The sequence below is a fragment of the Solanum verrucosum genome, unplaced genomic scaffold (assembly GCF_900185275.1).
Source record: "Solanum verrucosum unplaced genomic scaffold, falcon-dt-bn FXZP01000113.1, whole genome shotgun sequence".
NCBI classification, from domain to species: domain Eukaryota; kingdom Viridiplantae; phylum Streptophyta; class Magnoliopsida; order Solanales; family Solanaceae; genus Solanum; species Solanum verrucosum.
This window is the reverse complement of record NW_026020105.1, coordinates 2,524,811-2,548,504: the sequence shown is the minus strand read 5'-3', so window position 1 is coordinate 2,548,504 and position 23,694 is coordinate 2,524,811. Positions and strand designations below refer to the sequence as shown.

The 23,694-nt window shown below is 31.0% G+C and overlaps 1 protein-coding gene across 4 annotated transcripts in view; it reads left to right on the top strand.

The window, feature by feature from the left end:
* Positions 1-381: 381 nt before the first annotated feature.
* The window catches only part of LOC125825238 (probable polyol transporter 6), a 77,995-nt gene continuing 54,682 nt past the window's right edge, over positions 382-23,694 (top strand). For 2 of the 4 annotated variants that reach the window (XM_049504580.1, XM_049504579.1), the window contains exons 1-2: positions 382-578; positions 813-2,045. In XM_049504580.1, the coding sequence (XP_049360537.1) occupies positions 479-578; positions 813-2,045 (1,333 nt within the window). In that variant the 5' untranslated portion in view covers positions 382-478. Of the gene's footprint in view, positions 579-812; positions 2,213-23,694 lie in introns of those variants that run through there. The other 2 variants (XM_049504577.1, XM_049504578.1) reach the window with 2 other exon arrangements.

Genomic DNA, 23,694 nt, shown 5'->3' with positions numbered 1-23,694 from the left:
TTAGCATTCATACCAAAAACAATTTATCTTTAAGAATTATAAATACAATTGATTTTAATTTATTTTTTTTATGTTTAAGCTCCAATTTTTTTGACTAAACGCCTACTAAATAAACATCGAGTATGAACAAATTTAATTCATGTGCAAATGACGATATAATTAAAGTCAAATTTGACCTCTAAAAAATGACGTAAAGTCGATGCTTGTATCCGAAACCGGAATTGGATGGGAGTTTAGTGGTCAGTCCCATGAGGACTCGTAAAAGATTTGTAATTCTTATCCACAAATATTTCAACTAATCAATTAAGGAAATATAATCAATATAGGATTATATTTTCTATTTCCCCTATATATAGACCCAAAAATAAGTAAAGTTCATCAGTTGTGCAGAGATTTAAATTAGAAGTTACCACAAATTGTGTGTTATAGGATTTTAGTTTACTACTATAAAAATATACATTGTTCATACAATTGAATTATGGAGAAGGGTACTGCTGGAGAAAATCCAACAAGGATTAACAAATATGCTTGTGCATGTGCTATAGTTGCTTCCATGATATCTATCATCTTTGGTTATGGTTAGTTTTCTACTTCTAAAATTCTTCTTTTTTTCCTTTTCCATCATGTATGTATATCTGTATTTGAAACTCATTAGCCCGACTAATCTATAATCATATTTGATCAGATAGAGTCATGATTTTCATTAGGGGATTCAACTTCTATTACAATCAACATCCTTAATTATTAAGTTACTATAACAAGAAATTTGATTTTCTTAAATAGACTAACGAAAATTTTATGTTTGAATTCAGATACCGGAGTGATGAGTGGAGCAATGATTTTTGTGAAAAAGGAATTCAAAATCAGTGATGCAAAAACAGAGGTTCTAGCAGGGATACTTAATTTATGTGCTTTAGTTGGATCACTCAGCGCTGGAAGAACCTCTGATTATATTGGCCGACGTTACACTATAGTTATAGCTTCTGTAATTTTCTTATGTGGATCTGTTGTAATGGGATACGGTCCAAGTTACGCGGTTTTATTATTAGGCCGATGTATTGCTGGAGTTGGTGTTGGTTTTGCACTTATGATTGCACCAGTTTATTCAGCAGAAGTTTCATCTCCATCGACGCGTGGATTTCTAACATCTCTTCCAGAAGTTGGAATCAGCATTGGGATCTTACTTGGTTATTTGTCTAATTATATTTTCTCCGGATTGCCTCTGAGACTTGGTTGGAGAATTATGTTAGGAATTGCAGCAATTCCTTCACTTTTCTTGGCGATTGGCATTATCAAAATGCCAGAGTCTCCTAGATGGTTGATCATGAAAGGCCGTTTAGGAGAAGCCAAGGAAATAATGTACAAAGTTTCAAACGACCCTGAAGAAGCTGAATTTCGCTTGAGGGAGATTAAAAAAGCTATGGGCATCGACGAAAATTGTGATGATGACATAGTTAAAATTCCGGATTCAGTGAAGTCACAAGGAGAGGGTGTTTGGAAAGAATTGTTGCTAAAACCAACAAAATCACTTAGATGGATTTTAATTGCTGGTATAGGAATTCATTTCTTTGAACATGCAACTGGAATAGAAGCAGTGATATTATATAGTCACAAAATATTTGACAAAGCAGGAGTACATGACCATAAGCACCAAATTCTTGCCACAGTTGGTGTTGGATTAACTAAGCTCACATTCATACTGTTATCCACTTTATTGATTGACAGAGTTGGTAGGAGAAAGCTTTTGTTGACGAGTTTAAGTGGTATGGTTGTGACATTAACAGGACTTGGGATTTTCTTGACTTTGGCAGAGCACTCTGGTGGCAAACTTATATGGGCTTTGGTCCTTAGCATAATTACAACTTATGCCGTTGTGATGTTTTTCAACATTGGGCTTGGTCCTGTTACTTGGGTATATACTGCTGAGATTTTCCCACTTAAGTTTAGGGGTTTAGGAGTCGGAATTGGTGTTGCAGTTAATAGGTTGATGAATGCAACAGTTTCTATGAGTTTTTTGTCAATTTCTGCAGCAATTACGACTGGTGGTGCTTTCTTCATGTTTGCTGGGATATCAGTGATCGCTTTGATCTTTTTCTACTTTTTCTTGCCCGAGACTAAAGGAAAGTCTTTGGAAGAAATGGAAGCCGTTTTCACTAGAGGCACATGTTCTAAGGATGTTGTTAGCAAAGAGGTAGAAATTGGAAAATATTGAATTCCTTATTATCAACTTTTGTGTAGCTATCCTTGAAAAACTCCGTCTGTGTCATCGCGGATAAAGGAGGAAGGTTGACATTCAAACGGCTTTATACAACAGGAAGGCTGGATTCAGATATGGAGGGAAGAGAATTTGACCTCCCTGGTTCCAAATCCGACCCCTAGTTTTATAAAATACATAATCAGATGTGTAGTTTACTTGCAGGACATTCGTTGGGTAGACATGAAAAGAAAAACTTGTATGTCTTTTAACAATTTCCTCAATTTATAACAATTTTATCTTTGCCTCAATTTGCATTTATCCTTCAAAGTCTTGATTATTTATTTGATTTTGCGTTTTAGTTGTAAAAAGTGAACAATAAAAAACTGATTGTTCTGGTTAATCAGAAGTTCAATTCTTAAAATGGGGTTTGAGCATTTGATCCTAGCAAAGACCAAATGCTACATTTTGCATCATTTCAGATGAAGGCTTCATATCACAATTTCTAAGCAAGCTGACCAGTTGGTCAAAACAGCTCCCAAGTAAAGTTTTTTTTTATTGAGTTTAAGTTATATATATATCAGTAGTGTAACAATAAGTTTCTATTACATCTTAATGGAAAAATAGGTCGATTTTACTCTCCCAGTAAATTTTTGTAGCAATTTTAAGCCCATCGTCTAATTTTGGGATTACATCTACCTTTACTACTAACAACCTCCCACACAAGCTGCCACACCTACCTATCATGATACTCTTTCATTACATTTTTACTAGTCGGTTATTCACTTGAGATTTCCTCTTAGAAAATCACTCAACTATGAATTTTCCTCTTATAAAGTCACTTAACTTTCTTTTCTAACATGACTGACACTAAAATGTATGTGGATCTGTTCCAATTTTTGAATGAAGTTAATTGAAATTAGAATTTGATAGTGATCCTGATCCAAATAATTAATTGTATACTTGATTACAATTTTTTCGTTTAAATATTATTAGTAATTTTAACAATATTGTCACTATTTTGTACCGTTTCTAATTAAAGAACTGATCGATGTGCAAGTGTCAATGTTAAATATAATAAAAGCTATATGTTCTGATTATTATACTTGGGATGCTATCATTCTTTATTGATAGAGAGTAATAATTTATGATATTTCTTAAAGATTCATATCACTGCAAAGCAAATGTTTAATATAAACCAAAATTGAATTGCATATACTTTCTGTTCTAAAAATGGCTTCATTTTCTTTTATCGAAGTGATAAAAATTGATCTTTATTTTAAAAATAAATAATTGTAGGGGCATATCTGATGCTTCTAACAAAGTTTATGAATAAATTTAATCTTTTTCACACATAAATTGTTTTTTGACTTATTTGATTATCATTATTTGAGTTTTTTATTCTTATTTTTTTCTTTCATTCTTTAGTGTAAAATTAAGAAAAATAAAAGAAATAAGTGTGGATGAAAAAAAGAACATAATTGAAATTTTTTATGTGGTTGTATTATAATTAAAACTGTTTTTTTGATTATATTATAATTTAGTTTTTATATCTGTAATTTTTTTTTGGTAAATCTATAATAAATTTTACAAGAAAATTAGTGGAAAGAAAGAATTGACCTTCAAACTAGTAAAGAGAAAATAGTCAAATGTCCTCTAATCTATAATAAGATTCTCAATTACACACTTATATTTTACGGGTCTTATTACCTTCTTAGACTATTTTAAAGCGGAATATATACCACCCTAAAATTAGAAAACCACCTTCTTCACATGTAGTGATATACACTCGCTGCTTCTCTCTTTATCCTATTTTTCATTAATTACAAAAAACTCTTCATTGTATTTTTATTTTCTTCTTTTTTTCCTTTGATTTTCATTCCCAACTTTTTAAACTTAGGGTGTGTTTGTATGAAGAAATGTTTTCCAATTTTTCAATATTTGGTTGACTTAAATGTTTTTCAAATCAACTCATTTTTCTCAAATTAAAGGAAAATGACGTCCGTTCAAAAACTAAGGAAAACATTTTTCAAAACTCTACTTCATACTTTAATATTTTTTCTTACCTTACCCCGCACCACGAACCCATCCTCTCCATCCAATTTTTTTTTAAAAATTTTCTTATTTTTTAAATTTCAAATATATTTTTATCCCTACCCCCAAATCAGCCTCCCTCCCCCAAACAAAAACAAAAAAAATTATTTTAAAAAAATATTTCAAATTTAAATTTTTTTACCTCACCCAACCCCTACCACCCCTATCCCCCCTCCACAAAAAATAAGTTATTTTGGAAAAATATTCCAATCTCTTAAAATTTTATTTTTTTACTCCACCCCATATCCTGACCCCCTCCCCCAGCCCCTTGTCAATTTTTTAAAAAAAAATTATTTTTGAAAAAATAAATAAATATATATATATTTTTTATTTTTTTTTTTTTATTTTTTTTTTTTATTATTTTTTTTTTAAATAAATTATTTTTTAAATTATTTTACTTAAAATCAGGTCTTGGGTCGAAAGTCTAGATCAAGTCATAGGTCGGATTTTGGAACAATCATCAAGGTCTTGTCCTAGTTCGGGTGTGAGGGTTGGGTCCTAGATCAATTATCGGAATTAATTTCTGGATCAAAAATTGTATTTCTTAAAGAGTATTTTCTAGTCTCAAGCAAAAAATAAAAGATATTTTCTGGAAAATATTTTTCATTCACCAACCAAACATCAAAAAATATTTTATACTCACCAACAAAATATGAGAAAACAAGTTAGAAATCCACTTGTTTTCCATTAAAAAACATTTTTCATGAAAAATATTTTTCTTCGTACCAAACACATCCTTAGTCACCAACAAAGAAAATCAGAGCCATCAACATTGAAGATTTCTAAGATGAACTGTAACTAGAGAGTATTTTCTGATGAAGAGAATAATTTCACTAAGATGAATCTTCAAGCTTACATTACAATGTCTATATGTAGTCTATTTATACTATCTTCTATACACCTTGATGCCTTCTTTGAATGTAACAAACATTCTGTTTCTATAACTAACTTTGTGTAACAAAGATTTCCGGAAGTAGTTATGCAACTCTTCTTTATTTGAATTCTGTCAACACTCCCCCTCAAGCTGGGAATGGCAAAGATGTCTAATATTCCCAGCTTGGACAGTAGAAACTCATGCTGAGATCTATTCAAGCTTTTGGTCAGTATATCAACAAGTTGTTTTTGAGTGGATATATAGCTGCCTTTAATTAACCCTTGATGTAGCTTTTATTTGATGAAGCGACGGTCGATTTCAATATGTTTAGTGATAGACATGATTAGCAGCTAGTTGTATGGCTGACTTACTATCACTATACACATGTACTGGAAGTTGTATCTCTGCATCTAAATCCTTCAGCATTCCTATTAACCACACTAATTCAGCAACAATAGATGCTAAACTTCTATACTCAGCTTCAGCTGAGCTCCTTGAGATTGTAGTTTGTTTCTTAGCTTTCCATGAAACCATAGATTCACCTAGCTTGATCACATAACCTGTAACAGACTTTCTTGTAAGAGGACATGCTGTCTAATCTGCATCACAAAATACATTCACTTCCTTGTTTGCACTGCTAGACAATATAATCCCTTGACCTGGATGTTTCTTGATGTATCTAACACCCTGAGTGCATCATCTATGTGAGATTTTTTTGGTTGTTGTAAGAATTTACTTAGGGTTTATACACCGAAAGAAATGTCAGGCCTTGTCATGTTTAAATACAACAGTTTTCCAATCAACTTTTGATAAGAACCTTGATCTACTAGTGAATCTTCTTGGTTCTCTCCTCTCTGATCATCATACTGCTTCTGCTTAGAGGTTAGTTTGATGTTCACATCAATAGGAGTTCCAAAAGGCTTTGCACCTGATAGTCCAACTTCAAAAATAAGTTGAAGTGCATACTTTCTTTGATGCATTACCACTCCAGTTTCAGCCCTTGCAAACTCTATTTCCAGAAAATACTTTAGTTCTCCTAAATCTTTCATTTTGAATTTCTATTGCAGAGCTTCTTTTGCATCTTCTACCAGTCTTAAACTACTACTTGTAATCAATATGTCATCAACATATACAAGTACTATTGTGGTACCTTCAGATATCTTCTTAGTGAACAAGGAGTGATCATACTGACTTTGCCTGAATTCCAGGTTTTGAAGAGCTTGTGTGAACTTATGATTCCACTATCTTGGTGCTTGTTTAAGCCCATATAGTGACTTTACCAGTCTACACACCTTCTTCTCTCCCATGACTGGTAAAACCCTGTGGTAAGCACATGTAAATCTCATCTTGTAGATCACCATTTAAGAAGGCATTATACACATCCATTTGATTTATATGCCACCTTCTTATAAAGAACCTGTTTGATGTCAGATCAAGCAGTATGTACCCTTTTTGAGTTTCAGAATACCCTATATGAACTGAAGCCTTTGACCTTGGTGCTAACTTATCATATTCTATCAACACTTTGGTATAACATAGACATCCTAATACTCTTAGGTGTGTCAATAATGGTTTAGTTCCATGTAACTTCTCATAGGGTGATTTTCCTCCTAATACTCTACTAGGCATTCTATTTATTAGATATGTAGCTGCAACTACACACTGTCCCCTGTAGAAGGAATCTTCCCCTGAAACCTTAAGGCCCTAGTTACTTCCAAAACATGCCTATGTTTCCTTTATGTTACTCCATTCTGTTGTGGAGTATAAGGACATGACTTCTGATGCACTATACCTTTTACTTTCAACATATTTTCACATATAGAGTTCACAAACTCTGTACCATTATCAGACCTTAACTTCTTAATAATTTTCCCAAACTGAGTAGTAACAAACTGGATAAAATCAGCTAACACCACACTTACATCAGACTTGTTTTTCAACAAAAACACCCATGTCATTCTACTGAAGTCATCAACTACTGTAAGAAAGAATCTATTGCCATCAAAAGTAGATTTTCTGTAAGGTCCCATATATCCAAGTGTATCAAATCAAAACATTCAGTGAATACAACTAGTTGGAAACATATTTCTTGTCTGTTTTGCATAAGGACACACACTACAATTATGTAGAACTTTGTTAACAGAATTTGAACTAACAGAAAATAGCTTTGTTAGCACGTGAGATGACATGTGACCCAACCTTATGTGCCATATGTAGATCTCTTCATTTGTAAGTTGTTTTTCCTCCTTATTCTTTCTTTTACCCCACATGCATGATGCTGCAATTGAGTAGATGTAATGTGGTCGAGTAACAAGTATAACCTATCATCCTCCTTACCAATCTCCCTCACCTAGCCAGTGTAGAGATCCTGAAATACACAAAAATGTGGGAAAAGAGTTATCGAGCACCCTAACTCTCGAGTCACTTTACTTACTGACAACAAATTATACTTGAATTCTGGAATGTGAAACACATTGGTTATTATACTTATTAGAGAAATGTGGCAAGACCTTGTATATGTCACATGTTCTACTTCATCATTAGGTAAGTACACAGGCTTTGGAAACTCAGCCTTTCTTATAGACTCCTTAGTTAGCATTCCAACTTTTGAGACCATATGGTTTGTAGCTCTTGTATCTATAATCCACATCTTATTATTTTCAGAAACTAATAAGGCTTTACCTGATGCATTAGCTTGAATTACACCTTCATATATATTTCCAGAGCTTTGTGTTTGCTTTAGCATCTCTAAAATTTGACTGTACTGACTCTTGGTGAAAGTGCACCCCTGCAAATGATTAGCATACTCATCCATTTCAGAATTCTGTCCTGCTTGACTAGATACATGCTTGCCTTTGTATGCTCCATTAGTATTGAACCCATAGTTGAGTGTAGAGCCACCAGACATTCCTCTATACCCATCATTCTTTTCATTGTTTTCATCATTCATCATCATATAGGCAGCACTATCAGGCCCATTAATCACCTTCCTTTTTGACTTAAAATCAGGTGGATACCCAATCAATTTATAGCACTGATCTTTAGTATGCCACTCCAAAGTTCTTCTTGTACTTGTTAGTCCTTTGTGCATTAGAAGATTCACCAGTTCTTGAGTACATCACTAATGGATCAATTCCAGTTGCACTTATAGTACTCACTCCCATACTAGCATTACTGGAAACATATCTTTGACACTCATCACTCACAACCATAGCATAAGCCTGATTTATCCCTGGAATAAGACATATTAACAAAATTTGACTTCTAGCTTGTCCATATGAGTCATTCAACCCATAAGAAACTGATAGAGTTTTTGCCTATTTAAATGATCAATAAACCATCTTGAATTTACACAATTACATCCAGGATTTGGGACTAGAGCCTTAAACTCATCCCACATATTCTTGAGTTTGGCGAAATACACAGAAACTGAATCTGTACCTTGTTGGAGAGTTGTAATTTCTTTGTGTAGGCTGAAAGTTCTTGATCCATCTAATCGATCAAATCTTTCCTTTAAGTCATTCCATACATGTTGAATTGTCGAAGCAAATGCTACTCCTCCCAACAGATTTTTAGAAACAGAGTTGGGAAGCCACGAGAGAACCACAACATTTACCCTTTCCCATTGACCCCTCAATTCAGGAGAAACTCTTTCTTTCGTACATGAACCATCCACTAAGCTGATCTTGTTTCTTCCAAGCAGAGTCAATCTAATTGATCAACTCCATACAACATAGTTCTCAATTCCAAGGAGTTGAAATGAGATCAAATTAACCCCACTGATATCAGCTGGGCTCAAGAACAAGGGATGATTGTAATCTAACCATTGGCTTACCAGTAAAACTGATGTAGAACATCAAATCCATGCCAGTATTTCACCACTACTCTCACCAGTAGTCTGATCACCATTGCTACTTCTGAGATCCACACCTGTCATCTTCACTTTGATTGAAATTGTGGAAGCTTTGACGACTATCAGATTCTGATTTCATAAATTTAAGATTTGCTTTGATGACTATCAGATTCTGATTTCATAAATCTGTGATTTGTAACTCACGCCTTTGATCCACTCAGACTTCGATCATGGCTCTGATACCATGAATATTTCTAAGATAAACAGAAACTAGAGAGTATATTCTGATGAAGAGAATTTTTTACTAATATGAATCTTCAAGCTTACATTACAATGTCTATAGTAGTGTATTTATACTATTCTATACACCTTGACGCCTTCTTTGAATATAACAAACATTCTGTTTCTATAACTAACTTGTTCATAACTGATTTTCGAAAGTAGTTATGCAGCTCTTCTTTATTTGAATTCTGTCAACAAACATCATCATCTTTTCATCACTTTATACCATCTCTTAGATATCTTGACGATCTTACTCACCCGTCTCTTCTTCTCTTTGAAAATTTCTTATTTGGTTCCTTCTTTGTCTCCATTGCATCACTTTTGCAATACTTCATCGATGGATTATCGATTATTTATTTTATGAAAAAAAAGTAAAGAAAATAAAAGAAAAAACAGAAGTAATATAAATTATATTTAACAAAATATCAAAATATCAAAATATTATAAAATGTCTTTTTATCCGTTCTTTTGACTCACACATGCCTTCAAGAGAGTGAATACATTCTCTTTGTTATGTCAACACTTAAAAGGTATATTTGTTTCGCTTTAAAATAGTTCAAGGGGATAATAAAACCCCGTAAAATATGTGTATAGTTAAGAATTCAATTATAGGTTAAGAGCGTATTTGACTATTTTCTCAACTAATAAATTCATATTAGCCATTGAACCAATAAAGTTTTTAAAAAAGGTGTGAGAATGATCAAATATACCCTACATAGGTTTTTCTTTTAATAATTTTTTTTTAAAAATAATTTCAATTAATTTTTTCACTTCCGTTAGAAGAAAATGGTATATGTGTGTCATTTGTGTAACAATAGAGGCATATATGAGTAATTTTAATAACAAGGGGTATATCATCTCTAAATAGCAAAGTTAAGGGATATATCAACCATTTTCCCATTAATAACTAATAAACTATCCCAAAGAGACATAGTTTAAAGTAGGGGTGTGCACTATTCAGATTAAACCGAATAACCAAACCAAATCAAACCAAATTTTTATTTGGATTGGTTTTTTGGATTGGTTTTGGATTAATAAATTACTTTGTTTGGTTTTTTGGTTTGGTTTTGGATTTAAAAAAATAAAAATAAAAAAACCGAATTATATTTGTACATCATTATAATTTTTCAGAAGAAATTATAGAGATGAAGGATACTTCTGACTATTACTATATATAAATGTTTAGGTTTAGAATTAAGTTAGAGTTAACCACTTTTGTTCCTTTTTGGTTATTGTCTTTCATCATGATTACGTTTATATTTTATATTTGAACATTTATAATAAGTATAATTATAAGTATTGTGTTTTAAGTTTTACTTATGATTTATATTATAAAGTATATTTAAGAGAATCAATATTACTACTTTTGTTATGTTATTAATTATTGACATAACCGAATAACCAAACCGAAAAAAGTCGAACCGAATAAAGGAAAACCAAATTTATTTTGGATCGGATTGGGTTACACTTTTACAAACCAAAAACTGAAAAATCCAAACCGAATAGTGAAAAACCAAACCAAAAAACCGAATGCACACCCCTAGTTTTAAGTATCGTAGGTCTATAATTTAGAAAAGTAGAGACATCGACTTGATTTATTTTAGCCATTTTTTAAAAGTTTCCGATCTATGAAATTTGTATACATAATATGCTAATTGTAAAATATGGAGTCTTTTCAAGCAAAACTTCATTGTCAAATTTATGCAAATTCATTAAAAAAAATTATTCATCTAAAAACACAAATTAAAAAAAAAAAACGTATTTAAAAATAAAAGAGATTCAAATAAAAAATAAAAATTATATCAGTTTTCAAAGCACTAAAATTTTTCCTGTAAAATCATATCTACCACTATATTGAATTAACATTGAATAAATACTAGTAATAAATGTTTTAAAAAAAAAAAAAGAATTAGCAACTAGAAAAGAAGGATGAGAGAAGAACCAAAATAAAAGATTAATACTTTTAAGAGCAACTTTCACATATAGCAAACACAAAATTCATATTTGTATGCTATAGGAAAGTTTGCATAATTGCGCTCCATAGCAAACATAAATATGTATATTTCGCTATACATATACAAAAGAAAGCAGTTGTATAATCTGCTTTGATATACATATACAAAAAGATCAATTCTATAAAGTGAGAGAGGCGAGTGAGCGAGCGAGATCTGAGAGAGTGGCAGCGAGATCTGAGAGAGTGGCAGCGAGATCTGAGAGAGGGGAACGAAAATATATGTATATATACAATTTTCACACATTTTATACATTTGCGTTTTTGTATAAAATGAGAGAGGCTAGTGAGAGAGCGAGATCTGGGAGAGTGGCGAGCGAGATCTGGGAGAGGGAGAGAGGGAAACGAAAATATATGTATATATACAATTTTCTCTCACTTTATACAAATACAAACACATTTTATACAATTTGCGTTTTTTGTATAAAGTGAGAGAGGCGAGTGAGAGAGCGAGATCTGGGAGAGGGGAATGAAAATATGTATATATACAATTTTCTCTCGCTTTATACAAACACAAACACACTTTATACACTTGAGTTTGTATAAAAAACGAGAGAGGCGAGGGAGAGAACGAGAGTGGCGAGCGAGATTCACCAGGAGAGAGGTGAAATAGCAACAGTTTGCTATGAGGTACAATTAAATTAAACTATATTTATAGCATTTAATTTGAATTAATAGTTTGCTATTATATACAATTTTCCCTACTTTTAATTATGAGATTGATAACAACTAAACTAGTAATAACTATATTTGTGGAAAGAACGTTTTTAATTAATTGATTAAGAATTATTTTATTTTATTTTTCATTTTTCGTATTAATTTTTCTCACCATATCTTTTTCTTGTTAAAAGAAATGCATAAGAGATAAACTAATTAAACGTTATAAAGCCAAACACTATGTCAAACAAAATAATTGTATTTATGACTAATTCAAAATTAAGATCTCAAAATAAGATGGATATATGTTGACAGAATCAATGTATTTTTCCTAATAAAATTATTCCTAATGAATATTCCATCCTATAAACTGATTGACTTATCTATAATACATTTTATCTCCTATTTTAAAAAATATGGAAAGAGATTAATATAATGAAAGAAAATAATAGTATTAAATTAAGATTAAGTAATAAATAAGGGGTAACCAATTTTTTTGGAAAATTAAAATATATTATTTTTTAATTCTTATTTTAGAAATTTGATTTGTTTGATCAAATCTTTTTAGGAAAAAATAGATATTTTTGAGTAGTAGTAAAAACTATTTTTTAGAATCTAGAAAAAATATTTATTATCCAAAAACACTTTTGGAACCTTGCAACACCTATTGTTCTAAATTCTAATTTCCAAAGTTTCTGTTAGTTTTTATCAAGATAACAATAAAAACCAATTATAATTAAATAAGAAATATTTTTTTTAATTGAAGTAGGATAAATATTTGTAAATAAAAAATATTATTAAGAAAAAAATGTATTCAAACAAAATAAATAATATATTTATTTGAGAAAGTACATTTTTGACTCATTAAATAACAATAAGAATATCTTTGGACCAAAATATTGACCGCAATGACATTTTTTGACCAAATTATAAACAAAATATAGTTTTATTCATTTCACATAGTTTAAAGACATTGTTAACTATTTTTCGTATTATAAATAAAACCTTTCTATTTATATCTATTGAACCCCAAAATAGAGATTTCGAGGAAAGAATCTAATACACATTTTTTTTTTTGCAAAAGAACTCAACGTTCAATGAAGAAAAATACATAATTATGGACATCTCAATAGGTTTCTTTGCATTGGATTTGCGAAAAAAAAGAATAAGATGATTTACTACCATACAAATATATATTATAAATTATTTTAGAGTAAAAAAATTAAATCATTTAATCAATATCACCTAAAATTTATCAATATTAATAATGTTAATCAAGTATTTATTTTATATATTAAGATGATTTAATATTATTTAATTAACTCTATTTAAAATTAAATTTGTGAACAAATATTAGGTATATGCATCCAATATTTCATAACTAGTATTATATAGTATAGTACTATAGGTGGTCGCAAATTGGGTATATTACCCTTATTTAGAAATGGGAGTTTGAGAGGACGAACAGGGACAAAAACGTAATTTTAAGTGGACTCCATTTATATCACAAAGACATCTGCACTATGTATAACACGTGTTAGGCCTTCAATGACCATTTGTCGATCATTCCAGAAACTGATAAGCCAACAAGCATGGACGAACATGGGCAATATTGGAAAGAGATATTTTCTCTTTCTTGAAGCGTTGTATCCTGCACATTCATTGTTTTCTCCGTAAAGCAGCTGTACTTTTGCTCTTGAATTGCTATGTATAATTTTTTTTTACAACAATGTATATTGGTTAAAGATCGTCTCACTTTCCTTTGTTGCACCCAAATTGCTGCTTAATTGTCCCAGCTTCAGAAGATTTGATCTTTCTTCTTTTTCCCCCTTTTGGTGTTGAAACTTTGCCCAAAAAAGTCATCCATCTTCTTTGCTAATTTTAAGGTTATGGGCTGAATCAAATTAATTTCTGGTATTAAAAGTAAGTGCTGGATTGGAGCTTACAAAATTTGATGAGAAAAACAAGAATTTCTTCCCTTTTTGTGTCTTTATTTTTTACGTCTTCACTACTCTATTTCTCCCAATTTCGTATTGTATTTTAATTTATATTATGTTCATGCTTTTGGATCATTTAGTCGATTTTGACTGAAAAAATCACTGCTAATTCGACTTTAATATTGGTGTTAAGTGTTCTCCTTTTTAATTTTTGACAGAGCAGTCTTCTTACACCAATATTTGGAAATGCTCAGTAAATATTTCTAATCTTCCTTCCATCTCTTTTATTTGTTTTGTCTAATCGTGTTTGATGTTTTCTCTAATCCATTCATTAGAGCATGTTTATTGAAATCTAATAATATTTTTGGGTGTTCCGATTTTTCTACATTATGGTTTGCTATTTTCTTTCAAGGGTAAAGTTCTGCCTTCCTTTGCACATAACATGTTTGATGAAAGTTATGTTCAAATTGTTAGATTAATGATCCATTGATTCGTAGTATATATGTAGTCGACTTCTATAACATCATAAAGTAATGGATTACAAGTGTCGGTGAAAGAAACAAAAGGAAAATGACCTCTTCGACTACAATTGAACATATAATTATTTCAAGTTGTGCTCATATACTTCACATTGATTGGTTTCCATATCTTCTATGAGCTTGCTGGAGATCTTGGTAATTTGCAGTCTCTACTGCGAAGAGGAAAAATGACTATTTTGTGAACTCTCTTTGTTCATGACTACTGTTTATTCCTAAGTTTATTTCAATTTAAGACAATATTAGCTATTCATAGTCTCATCAACCTTTGCTATGAAGATTGAAGCTTGAATGGTTTATCGGTCTTTAAGTTTTCACTTTCTTCTTTTGTTTAATTCAATGGACAACTCCTAAGGAGCTCAAGATATCTTTTTTTTTAGTTTTGACTCGATATTTGAACTTAAGAATAACTTGTGTTGGTTCATTGATGTTAGAAATAATTTAAATTCTTTGAACTTTATTTCAGCCTTCCCAAACTAAAACAGAGGTGTACAACTACTATATTTGATGTGGAGTATCTTAATTAGATGTGTGTTTTTCTTTCATATATGAATCTTGATATTTAAGGTGCAGTTATTTTGAAGTGTCGTGTCTTGATTATTCTTTGTAATGATTTTTCTTGGCTATAGCAGGGAACTTTTCTTTGCATGAATTAGTGAAAAATATTGATTATTAAGTCTCTGTATTAAGTTACAGTTCATGTTGTAAATCCTTCTACTGATTACCATTTTGTTGAAGTGTTTAGTTATAACAGGGGACCTTAATTTGGTATGTAAGATTTGAAGAAGAAAGATGAGTTCAACCATGCAGGGGTTGCTATTGAAGAGCAATACAAATGACATTTACCTGAGAAAATTACTAAATGAGGAGTATGCATAAGAGCAATTTCAAGTTTATCACCCTTCTAGCATTGATGTAAGTTGTTCTACTTGGTGTAAGTCATTAGGTGCTATCAGCAAGAAGCTAACAAATTTTTAAATTTCCCAACTACCATAAAAAAAAAAAGCAAAATCTTTCAGCTCAGGCCATTTTGAGGCATATTTTAGATCCTACATTAACTACATGTAAAAAAAGTACTACTCACTTGGCCTTGAAATGATATGTATTATTGATCATGTTTTATTTTTTTGTACCCAGTAATCAAGACTATCAGTAAACTAGATGAAATGAGAAAAATAAGCTACAACATGCTTTTATCTGGCAAGAGACACTCAAGTTATTAATGTTAGAGGAAAGATTAATGGCAGAGTGAATCTGAGTCCATATACTCCATCTCTCTGTATCATCATCTTTGGTTTACCTAAAAGTGTTCATTATAGTTTTATTAGATTTAGAAATTACAATGTCCAAGTGCGGTAATTTATATAGCACCAAGTGCTGACGATTTTACTTGGTAAAACAAAGTACAAACTAAAGTTCTAATCTTTAGCAGGACAAAAGAAAAAATATGTCCATGATATCTTAAGATTGCTTTCTATTAAGAGTAGTAGCCAAAGAGTAAAAGAAAAAATATGCCCATGACATTTTAAGATTGCTTTCTATTAAGTAGCCAAAGAGTTGATCCAATTTTATTTCCCTTTTTTTTTTACCTATTTTGGTCAATATAAACGTAAGTTCAAAGATAAATTCTCATTCATCTTTTTTCTTTCTATTAAGAGTAGTCAAAGGTGCTTTTGGATTAGTTAGAACATGTATGGCAAGTACAATGAAAGTTAAATGATAAAAGAACTACTTTCTTCTATCTAGATCTTATGATATTATCATGGGGATATAAATTTTTAATCTGCGGAAATTGTGAAGATCTTTCTTCACTAATCCCTTTGACACTCATTCTTCAGGAATAAGGAAGAGTATTTATAAGTTTGAATTTGTTCATTTAGAATCTAATTTCTTCTGCTTCATATTAATTTAATATGAATATTATCCCTCTCTTTTTTGTTGATACATTTAACATAAACTTGCCCCACTATTTCTGGTCTGTGGCCTTTTCAGTAATTTGCAGGAATAACAAATTACATTTTCTGGGCACTGAATAGGCAGGTTATCATATGAAGTGAAAGGATTCTTAGCTTTTGATTTGTGATGAACTTGAATGAAATAGGACTTCATATGTGGTATTGACGTTTTCTATTTCTCTCTACTTTACCTAAAGTTTGCCTTGCAAAGTTTTCTCAAACTTTGGCCTAATTATCCCCTCATTTTCATTCTCGGGCTAATTAAAATTTCATTTATAAAAAACTATCGTAATTGGTTGATCTTCATCTATTTCGATTTAGTAAATTAGTGATCTACCAACAAAGGTGTTTGTATGTTGTTAATGAAAACACATACTGCCTTCTCTATTCTCTTCAAGTCTTTTTCCTATCATCTTCTTCATGTACTTTTTTCAGCTACATCTATCTCACTCAACTTCTATTTCTCCTTTTCAGATTTTTACTTCTTAACCTCTTTATAGGTTGTGAGTTTCCAATTTTGAGTTCATTTCAAACGAACACAGGGTGTTCTTTTTAAATTTAGGTGCCATAATCCCTCAATGTCTTCTCATATGTGTCTTTGCGTTTTTGTGATGTTTGAGTTTTAACTGTAAGAGTGGTTTAATGAAATATGGATTATATAAGAGGAGAAAATAGAGTTGCAGCTAATGGTTCATCTTTGACACAAATTCATTTCACAAGCTGTCCATTTTTGTTAAAATTAACTTGTGACCTGAACTAATTCCTTTGATTTTGCTAAATTTGCTAAATCTAAACAGGAAACAACATTTTACAACTACTATCTTGCTTTGGTGATGATGAGGGACAACCCCAGAAAATTATGCTATTGACGTCCCATTATTTGAATGAGCAAACCTAGCCAAAATTGTTGTAAGAACAGAATCGTCTCTGGCAGCAACATAATTGTTAACAGTGAAACAACTTCAGCACTTTGAACATTCTTCAGCTACAATTTGTTGAGGCTAACAGTGAAACAACTTTGCTAGAACAGCTTCTGTTTGGCATGGTTGTTACCTCCTGTCTTTGATGAGAATTAATTGTTGCCTTTGATGAGGTTAGCTGCTATGGTTTGACACCTTCTTTTGAGGTTAAATCACTGTTGCGTTTTGACCTTTTTCTGCTCCATTTTTGTGATGTATTCTAAACCATGGGATGCTGTATTTTTTATTTTACTGCTGCTGAATTTTCGACTAAGCTATTTGTTACACTTTTGATCAAATTTGAGTCAATTGTTGCTATGTGTCGAGCTAAATTTTGCTACAGTTTTGGCTAGATTTGAGCCAATGGTTGCTATGTATTGAGCTAAACTTTGCTGCACTTTGAAGTTAGCCAACTGCGCCGTTTTGGTCAAAATATTGCTGCTACAAATGTTGCACTTTGGGCAGAAGTTGAGGCTTAAGGATTGATGCATTTTTGAGCTGATTGGGGTTCATTATTGCTCTGTGTTTTTGGTGAAAATTTTGGTACTTTTAAGGCTATTTGAAACAGTTGCTTCACCTAAATGTTTACAGGACGATGAAATTCAATTTAAGGCCACGCTCCTTTGAAATATCCCTCGGTTAGGGCCATTTGACAAAAGGTGATAAAAAAGTTATCTAAATAGTCGTAAGGCCAAAAAACTCACGCATGCACATGTATCACTCTCGAGAATGTCCGTTTCCTTTTGGGTATGTGTTTAAGTTGATTAATTACTTAAATGTCGGCCTTTTTATTTCTAGATTTCCAATCACCTAATGGTTTAAATGGTAATTTAATTTGACTTCTATTTTATCTACTCAAATTACTTCTAAATGTGATAAAAAATAGTTTTCGAGAAGATCATGGGGTAAAATTTTATCCATCTTCTTAAGTTCAATGAGATTCTCCTAAATCCGTAGGAGTGACTAGCATTTTGTCCATTTCGAGATTGAAAACTATAGCTTCTCTTAAATCTAACTTAGTTTTGATAGATGCAATAATTTTATGATAACAAGGCATCAGAATTATTATTAGATAGTAAAAGTAGGCATGGATTATGTACTTAGCAGTTGCTTACAAGGCGGCAACATTGCCATGAAAGGGGTATTTTGTACCGAGATATTAAGGGATCTACTTTGTTGATCGACAAACATGGAATACTAAAATTATTGATTTTTGATTTGTGAACTACTTCAATCCTGAAAAAGAGCATCCTCTTTCAAGTCGAGTTGTCACACTTTGGTAAATAGCTCCACAAAGTTCTACAGATTATGAAATATGTATTGATCTTTGGAGTGCAGGCTGCCTCATGGCTGAAATGTTTACGGGCAGGCCTATTCTGCTTGGTCTACGATACCAGCCGAACTTTGAAAAAAGTTCAAGTGATTTTTTATAGGTGAAAGTTAATTAGGTAGATCATCCAGAAGTCAATATCTATCAATATCTCATCAACTATAATTGATTCAAATTCTTCCAAGGGTTGTTTATGATATAATAATTGTTAAAAATGCTCTAGGTGGAGCATCTACACAAAATATTGAAGCTCTATTGTCTCTAATATACTTAGAGAGGATTATCGGAGGAAAATGAACTTTCAACTTCCTTTACTCTGCTATATACCTATAGGTATAAAAGGAGGAGGTTTTAAGGCACTTCCCTGTATCTTCTTGGGGGATTTTAAACGTTCTTCTTTATCTGATTTCTCTCAATTTTTCTTTTTCTCTTTTCTGTTGCCTTTGATTCTTTTATTTGGAACTGAAGTGGTAGTGATTGATCTATCAACAGTCATTTCACGTGAATAAGTCAATAAGGACTATAATCTTTAATTGGAGTGTCATTGTGTTTCTTTCACTTCTGCAGATATAGTTCAGCTATACTTGCAAATGCAATGTCTCAGAGGTACTATCTGTTACTTATTTATGGAACAACTTTTTGGAAGGTTACCGATCCTAACTCCATATATATAGAAGCTTTGTTTGCTTCACCAAGGATCTGATCTCCATGAAGAAGTAGTTTGTTAGAGTATCGGGTCAAGTAGTTCAATTGAAACAAAGGTTCATTTCATTGGATCTTCATTTGCCTACAAACTTATTTGTCAATGGGTTTTATTCTCATTTGCCTATAACATTACTGAGCATCCTTTACTGAATTTTAAGAAAATATTAAATGATGTCTACGCTTTCGGCACTACTCCTAAAAGAACTGATAGATATTTAAAGATTATGCATTAGTTCAATGAAAAATATTAATATCTATAGATATGACAAGAACACGTGTATCTACTTCCTTTTTAGCAAATCACGTGTATGTCATCTTATACGCCAAGCCATGCCATTTGAGTCTTCATACTGCTAAAAAGAAATAAAAAATCACCAAACAAATTGTCATCTTTTCTCTTCAGCTGAGTTCTCAACCTTCTCTTCTTTACTTTTTTTTCATTCTCTTCTTCTAACCTAATCTCCTTCAGTGAAAGATCTTTCAGAAGGTTGGTGCGTGGATCGAGAATTTTCAGTGCTCTTGCTTCAGATAGCTAGGTGGCTAACATGTCTTTCATCATTCCCGCACAGTGTTCTTACTTAAAATAGCTAAGTAGTCATCAACAATGTCAGCTGCAAGAAGCCATAGGCACTATTTGTGACCTATTTGCGGACCAACTTTTAGGAATGTTACCTATCCCTACTCCATATAAAAAAAATATCTCTATTGAGATATGTGTAATAGTTGAATTGATCTAACTGATAAGTACCTTGACGAGAATTATTTTCTCCATTGTCATTGATGTTATTTTCTCCTTATTTATTTATCCTCGAATTACAACACAAGCAAATCACTGTTGGGCCCGTGCACAGCACGGGCCTTGCCCTTCTAGTATATATAGATATGGAAAAATTACCTAAACATACAACTTATTTTGCCATATTTTCTAAAATTTCCTACCATTTGAAAAAATTACAAAAATCTCTACTCCTATTCTCGGGTACATTACTTTATGCGATGTATCGAAACACATGCGATGTATTGGAATATCGAGAGATGTATCCGAAATCAAGACTCGATATATCAGGACGCTGAACGCAATGGCATAGCCAGAAATTTTACGAAGGGTGTCCAAGCATTGAGTAAGTAATTATTCTTTTTTTCCAAATGAGTGCACCAAAATTTTTAAAATCAAAATGTATAATAGTTAGCTCTAATGAATTCATATTTAATTTAATAGGAAGCAAATGAACGATGCAAAAAAAAAAGAAGAGGGAAGAAAGTTTATCCTAGAAAGAAACCACTTTAGGCTTTAATATTTCAGGAGTCTTTGGCGATGAGCCAACGATGATAATAACAAGACACAAAGAAGGTAGAGCAGAATCAAACGAGATTTTTAAAAAAAATAGTGTAACATTTTTGCTGTTTGATTTTGGCAAAGTTGTAAATTTTTTGTAAGTTTTACCTACAAAATTTAATGTAAAGTAAAAGGAAATTCAAAAAGATACCTCGGGTATGAATTTAATTGGCTATTGATATTTTTATTTTTTTAAAAAAAGTTTACGAGAAAATCAAATCTCTTGGTCACTTACAAATTGCATAAAAGAAAATAATTATGATCTCTTACGTGTAAATAAAGATATCATATAAAAAAATCATAAAAAATATGGAATTGTTAATAAATAAATAACAAATTTCATAGAAAAGTTAAGTGAGTGAAGGTGCAAGTTAGTATTGCTCTAAAAAAAAATGAGAAGTAAAATGCAGCTATTGAGAGTCGAACCTACAAACACACACACGGGTAACCAAATTTTTGCTGAGCAATTTCGACCAATGAGCTACACCACAATCTTGTTTCAAGGGTGTCCAAAATATTATATATACTTCTATTACATAGAATTTTACCTAAAAATACCGTGTAATTTTTTGACGAAGGGTGTCCAATTGGACACCCTTCTGGCTGAACGATGTATTCAAAATCGAGATGTTATGTATCCAGACATTTTTTTTGGGATGTATTCGGATTCCACCAAATTAAGAGATATTTGTAATTTGAAAAAGAATAAAAATATGATGTAATTAACTCTTAACACTATGGGTCATTTGGTGTGATGGATAAGAAAAAATAGTCATGGGATAAAACTTTAGTGTCTCTTTAATCTCTTGTTTGGTTACACATGATGAATAACTTATCCCTAGATTAGTAAATTGTACTGAGATAAGTTATCCCTCTTCTTGGTGGAATAAAAATCCATGATAACCTATCTTGGGATAATATAATTCAAATGACAAAAGATACCCCTTCAATCCTTTTTATTATCACTTTTTATACTAGATTTTATCCAGTTTTGCTTAGTGCAAATCTTGTTCAGTTTTTGCTATGTAAGTGCAATTTGTTTTCTATAATTTGCTATTTAAATGCAGTTTTTATTGTTTTGTTAAGTTTAGGCTATTTTAGTGATTTTTTTGTCAAATTTTAATGCTGCTTTGATGGAGTTTTTGATCTAGTTTTTATGGTTGTTTTAATGAAAAATTTATCCTTCTATGCTTTTTTTAATTGTAGTTTATGATTGTTTAGCAATCAAATCTTATATATTAAAATGAATATTAAGATTAAAATGCTTCCAAAATAATCTATTCCAAAATATCTTCCGCCAAATGGAAAACATTCCAATTCTATCATATATATATATAAGCTTATATATTAAAATGAATATTAAGATTAAAATGCTTCCAAAATAAGCTATTCCAAAATATCTTCCGCCAAATGGAAAACATTCCAATTCTATCATATATATATATATATATATGCATGCTTGCTGTAGATATCAAGTTTTTGCGTATTTTAGATAAGGTAAAAACAAATTGCAAAAAATAATTGTTTTTTTGTGGACAACAGAATATTATTTTACCAATGTTTTTAGAGTAAAATATTGCTATGCCTATAACAAAAGCTCTATAAAATATGTATAGAAGTTAAATAAGGTGGAGAGTATTTTTGTAAACAAACAATTTTTTTTAGAAACGATGCAATGCCTATTATCTTTAATACAATACACCAAACAATAAATAAGAAATAAACTCAGGATAAGTAATCCTGAGATAAATAGTCCAACATAACTAATCCAATCTTCAAACCAAACGAACCTTATGAGATTATGTAAAATTCACTATATATACTAGATAGGCTGAGGCCCATGCTAAGCACGGTCCAACAAAGGGCTAGAAGTTTGTTTACCTATTACCAGTTCTCTATCCCACAACATAAATTTCTCACATCAAAATAAAGGGGGTAATTGTAATATCGAAAACTATAAGGAAAATTAGTAAAATGAGGCCAAACTTGAGGGGAGATCTCTAAAATTATCCCAGAAATTTTGTTTTAGGCATCTAATATTCTAGACTTTGAATTAAATTATTCAAATTTTATAAAAGTAAATAAAATTTGTTATGAACAAATACAAAATAATATATTATACACGTGTCGACATCTTATTATTAACTCACACTAATATAAATAATAACATGATTATCATATATTTGTTGTTAACTTAAAAATAATTTCTCACATGAAAATCACTCAAAAGAGTATTTGAAAGCCTAAAAAATAAAAATAAAGATTTATCAGAACAAACAAATAGAAAACGAAAAAGAGAAATGAAAGAAAGAAAATGATTGTTGAAGAAGAACATTGCAGTTGAAGAAGACAATATTAGGAATCTAATGAAAATCTGAAGATTTAGGGCAAAAATCGAGATGAAAACTTGAATTGAAATTACAACATAAAATAAAAAATAATGTCAAAGAACAACCTGAATAGAGAAAAGATAAATTGAAGAGGTAAATAAATCCATTCTTCTAGAACAAGCATGAGAAAAACCAATTAGATTCAACTTGGCAAAATTACTAATGTCCAGTTGTCCACTCAAGGTTTTTCAATATAATAAAAGTATATTATCATTTTTTTGTATTAAATATAATCTACAACATTTATGACTAATTCAAGTTGAGATCTCAAATTAAAGTGGATACAATTAGTTGACAAAATCAATGTTTTTTTTTTCCTGATAAAATTATGGCTCATAAAGGAGGTAAGTTGTTTATTAGCTTAGATATAAATTGGTGATATCTCTTATTTATAGGTAACCAAAGATTTACAAGTTAGGAAGTATTAAGGTCAAAAGTATGAATATTTCATGCTGTTATTTTACTTGTTAGGATTACTAAAAATACTTGATTTAACTATAATAATTGTAATTTTTAAAATTAAAATGGAATTAACTTTTTTCTAACGCTTATCCATTGTTTTAATAAATATGGAAAGAGAT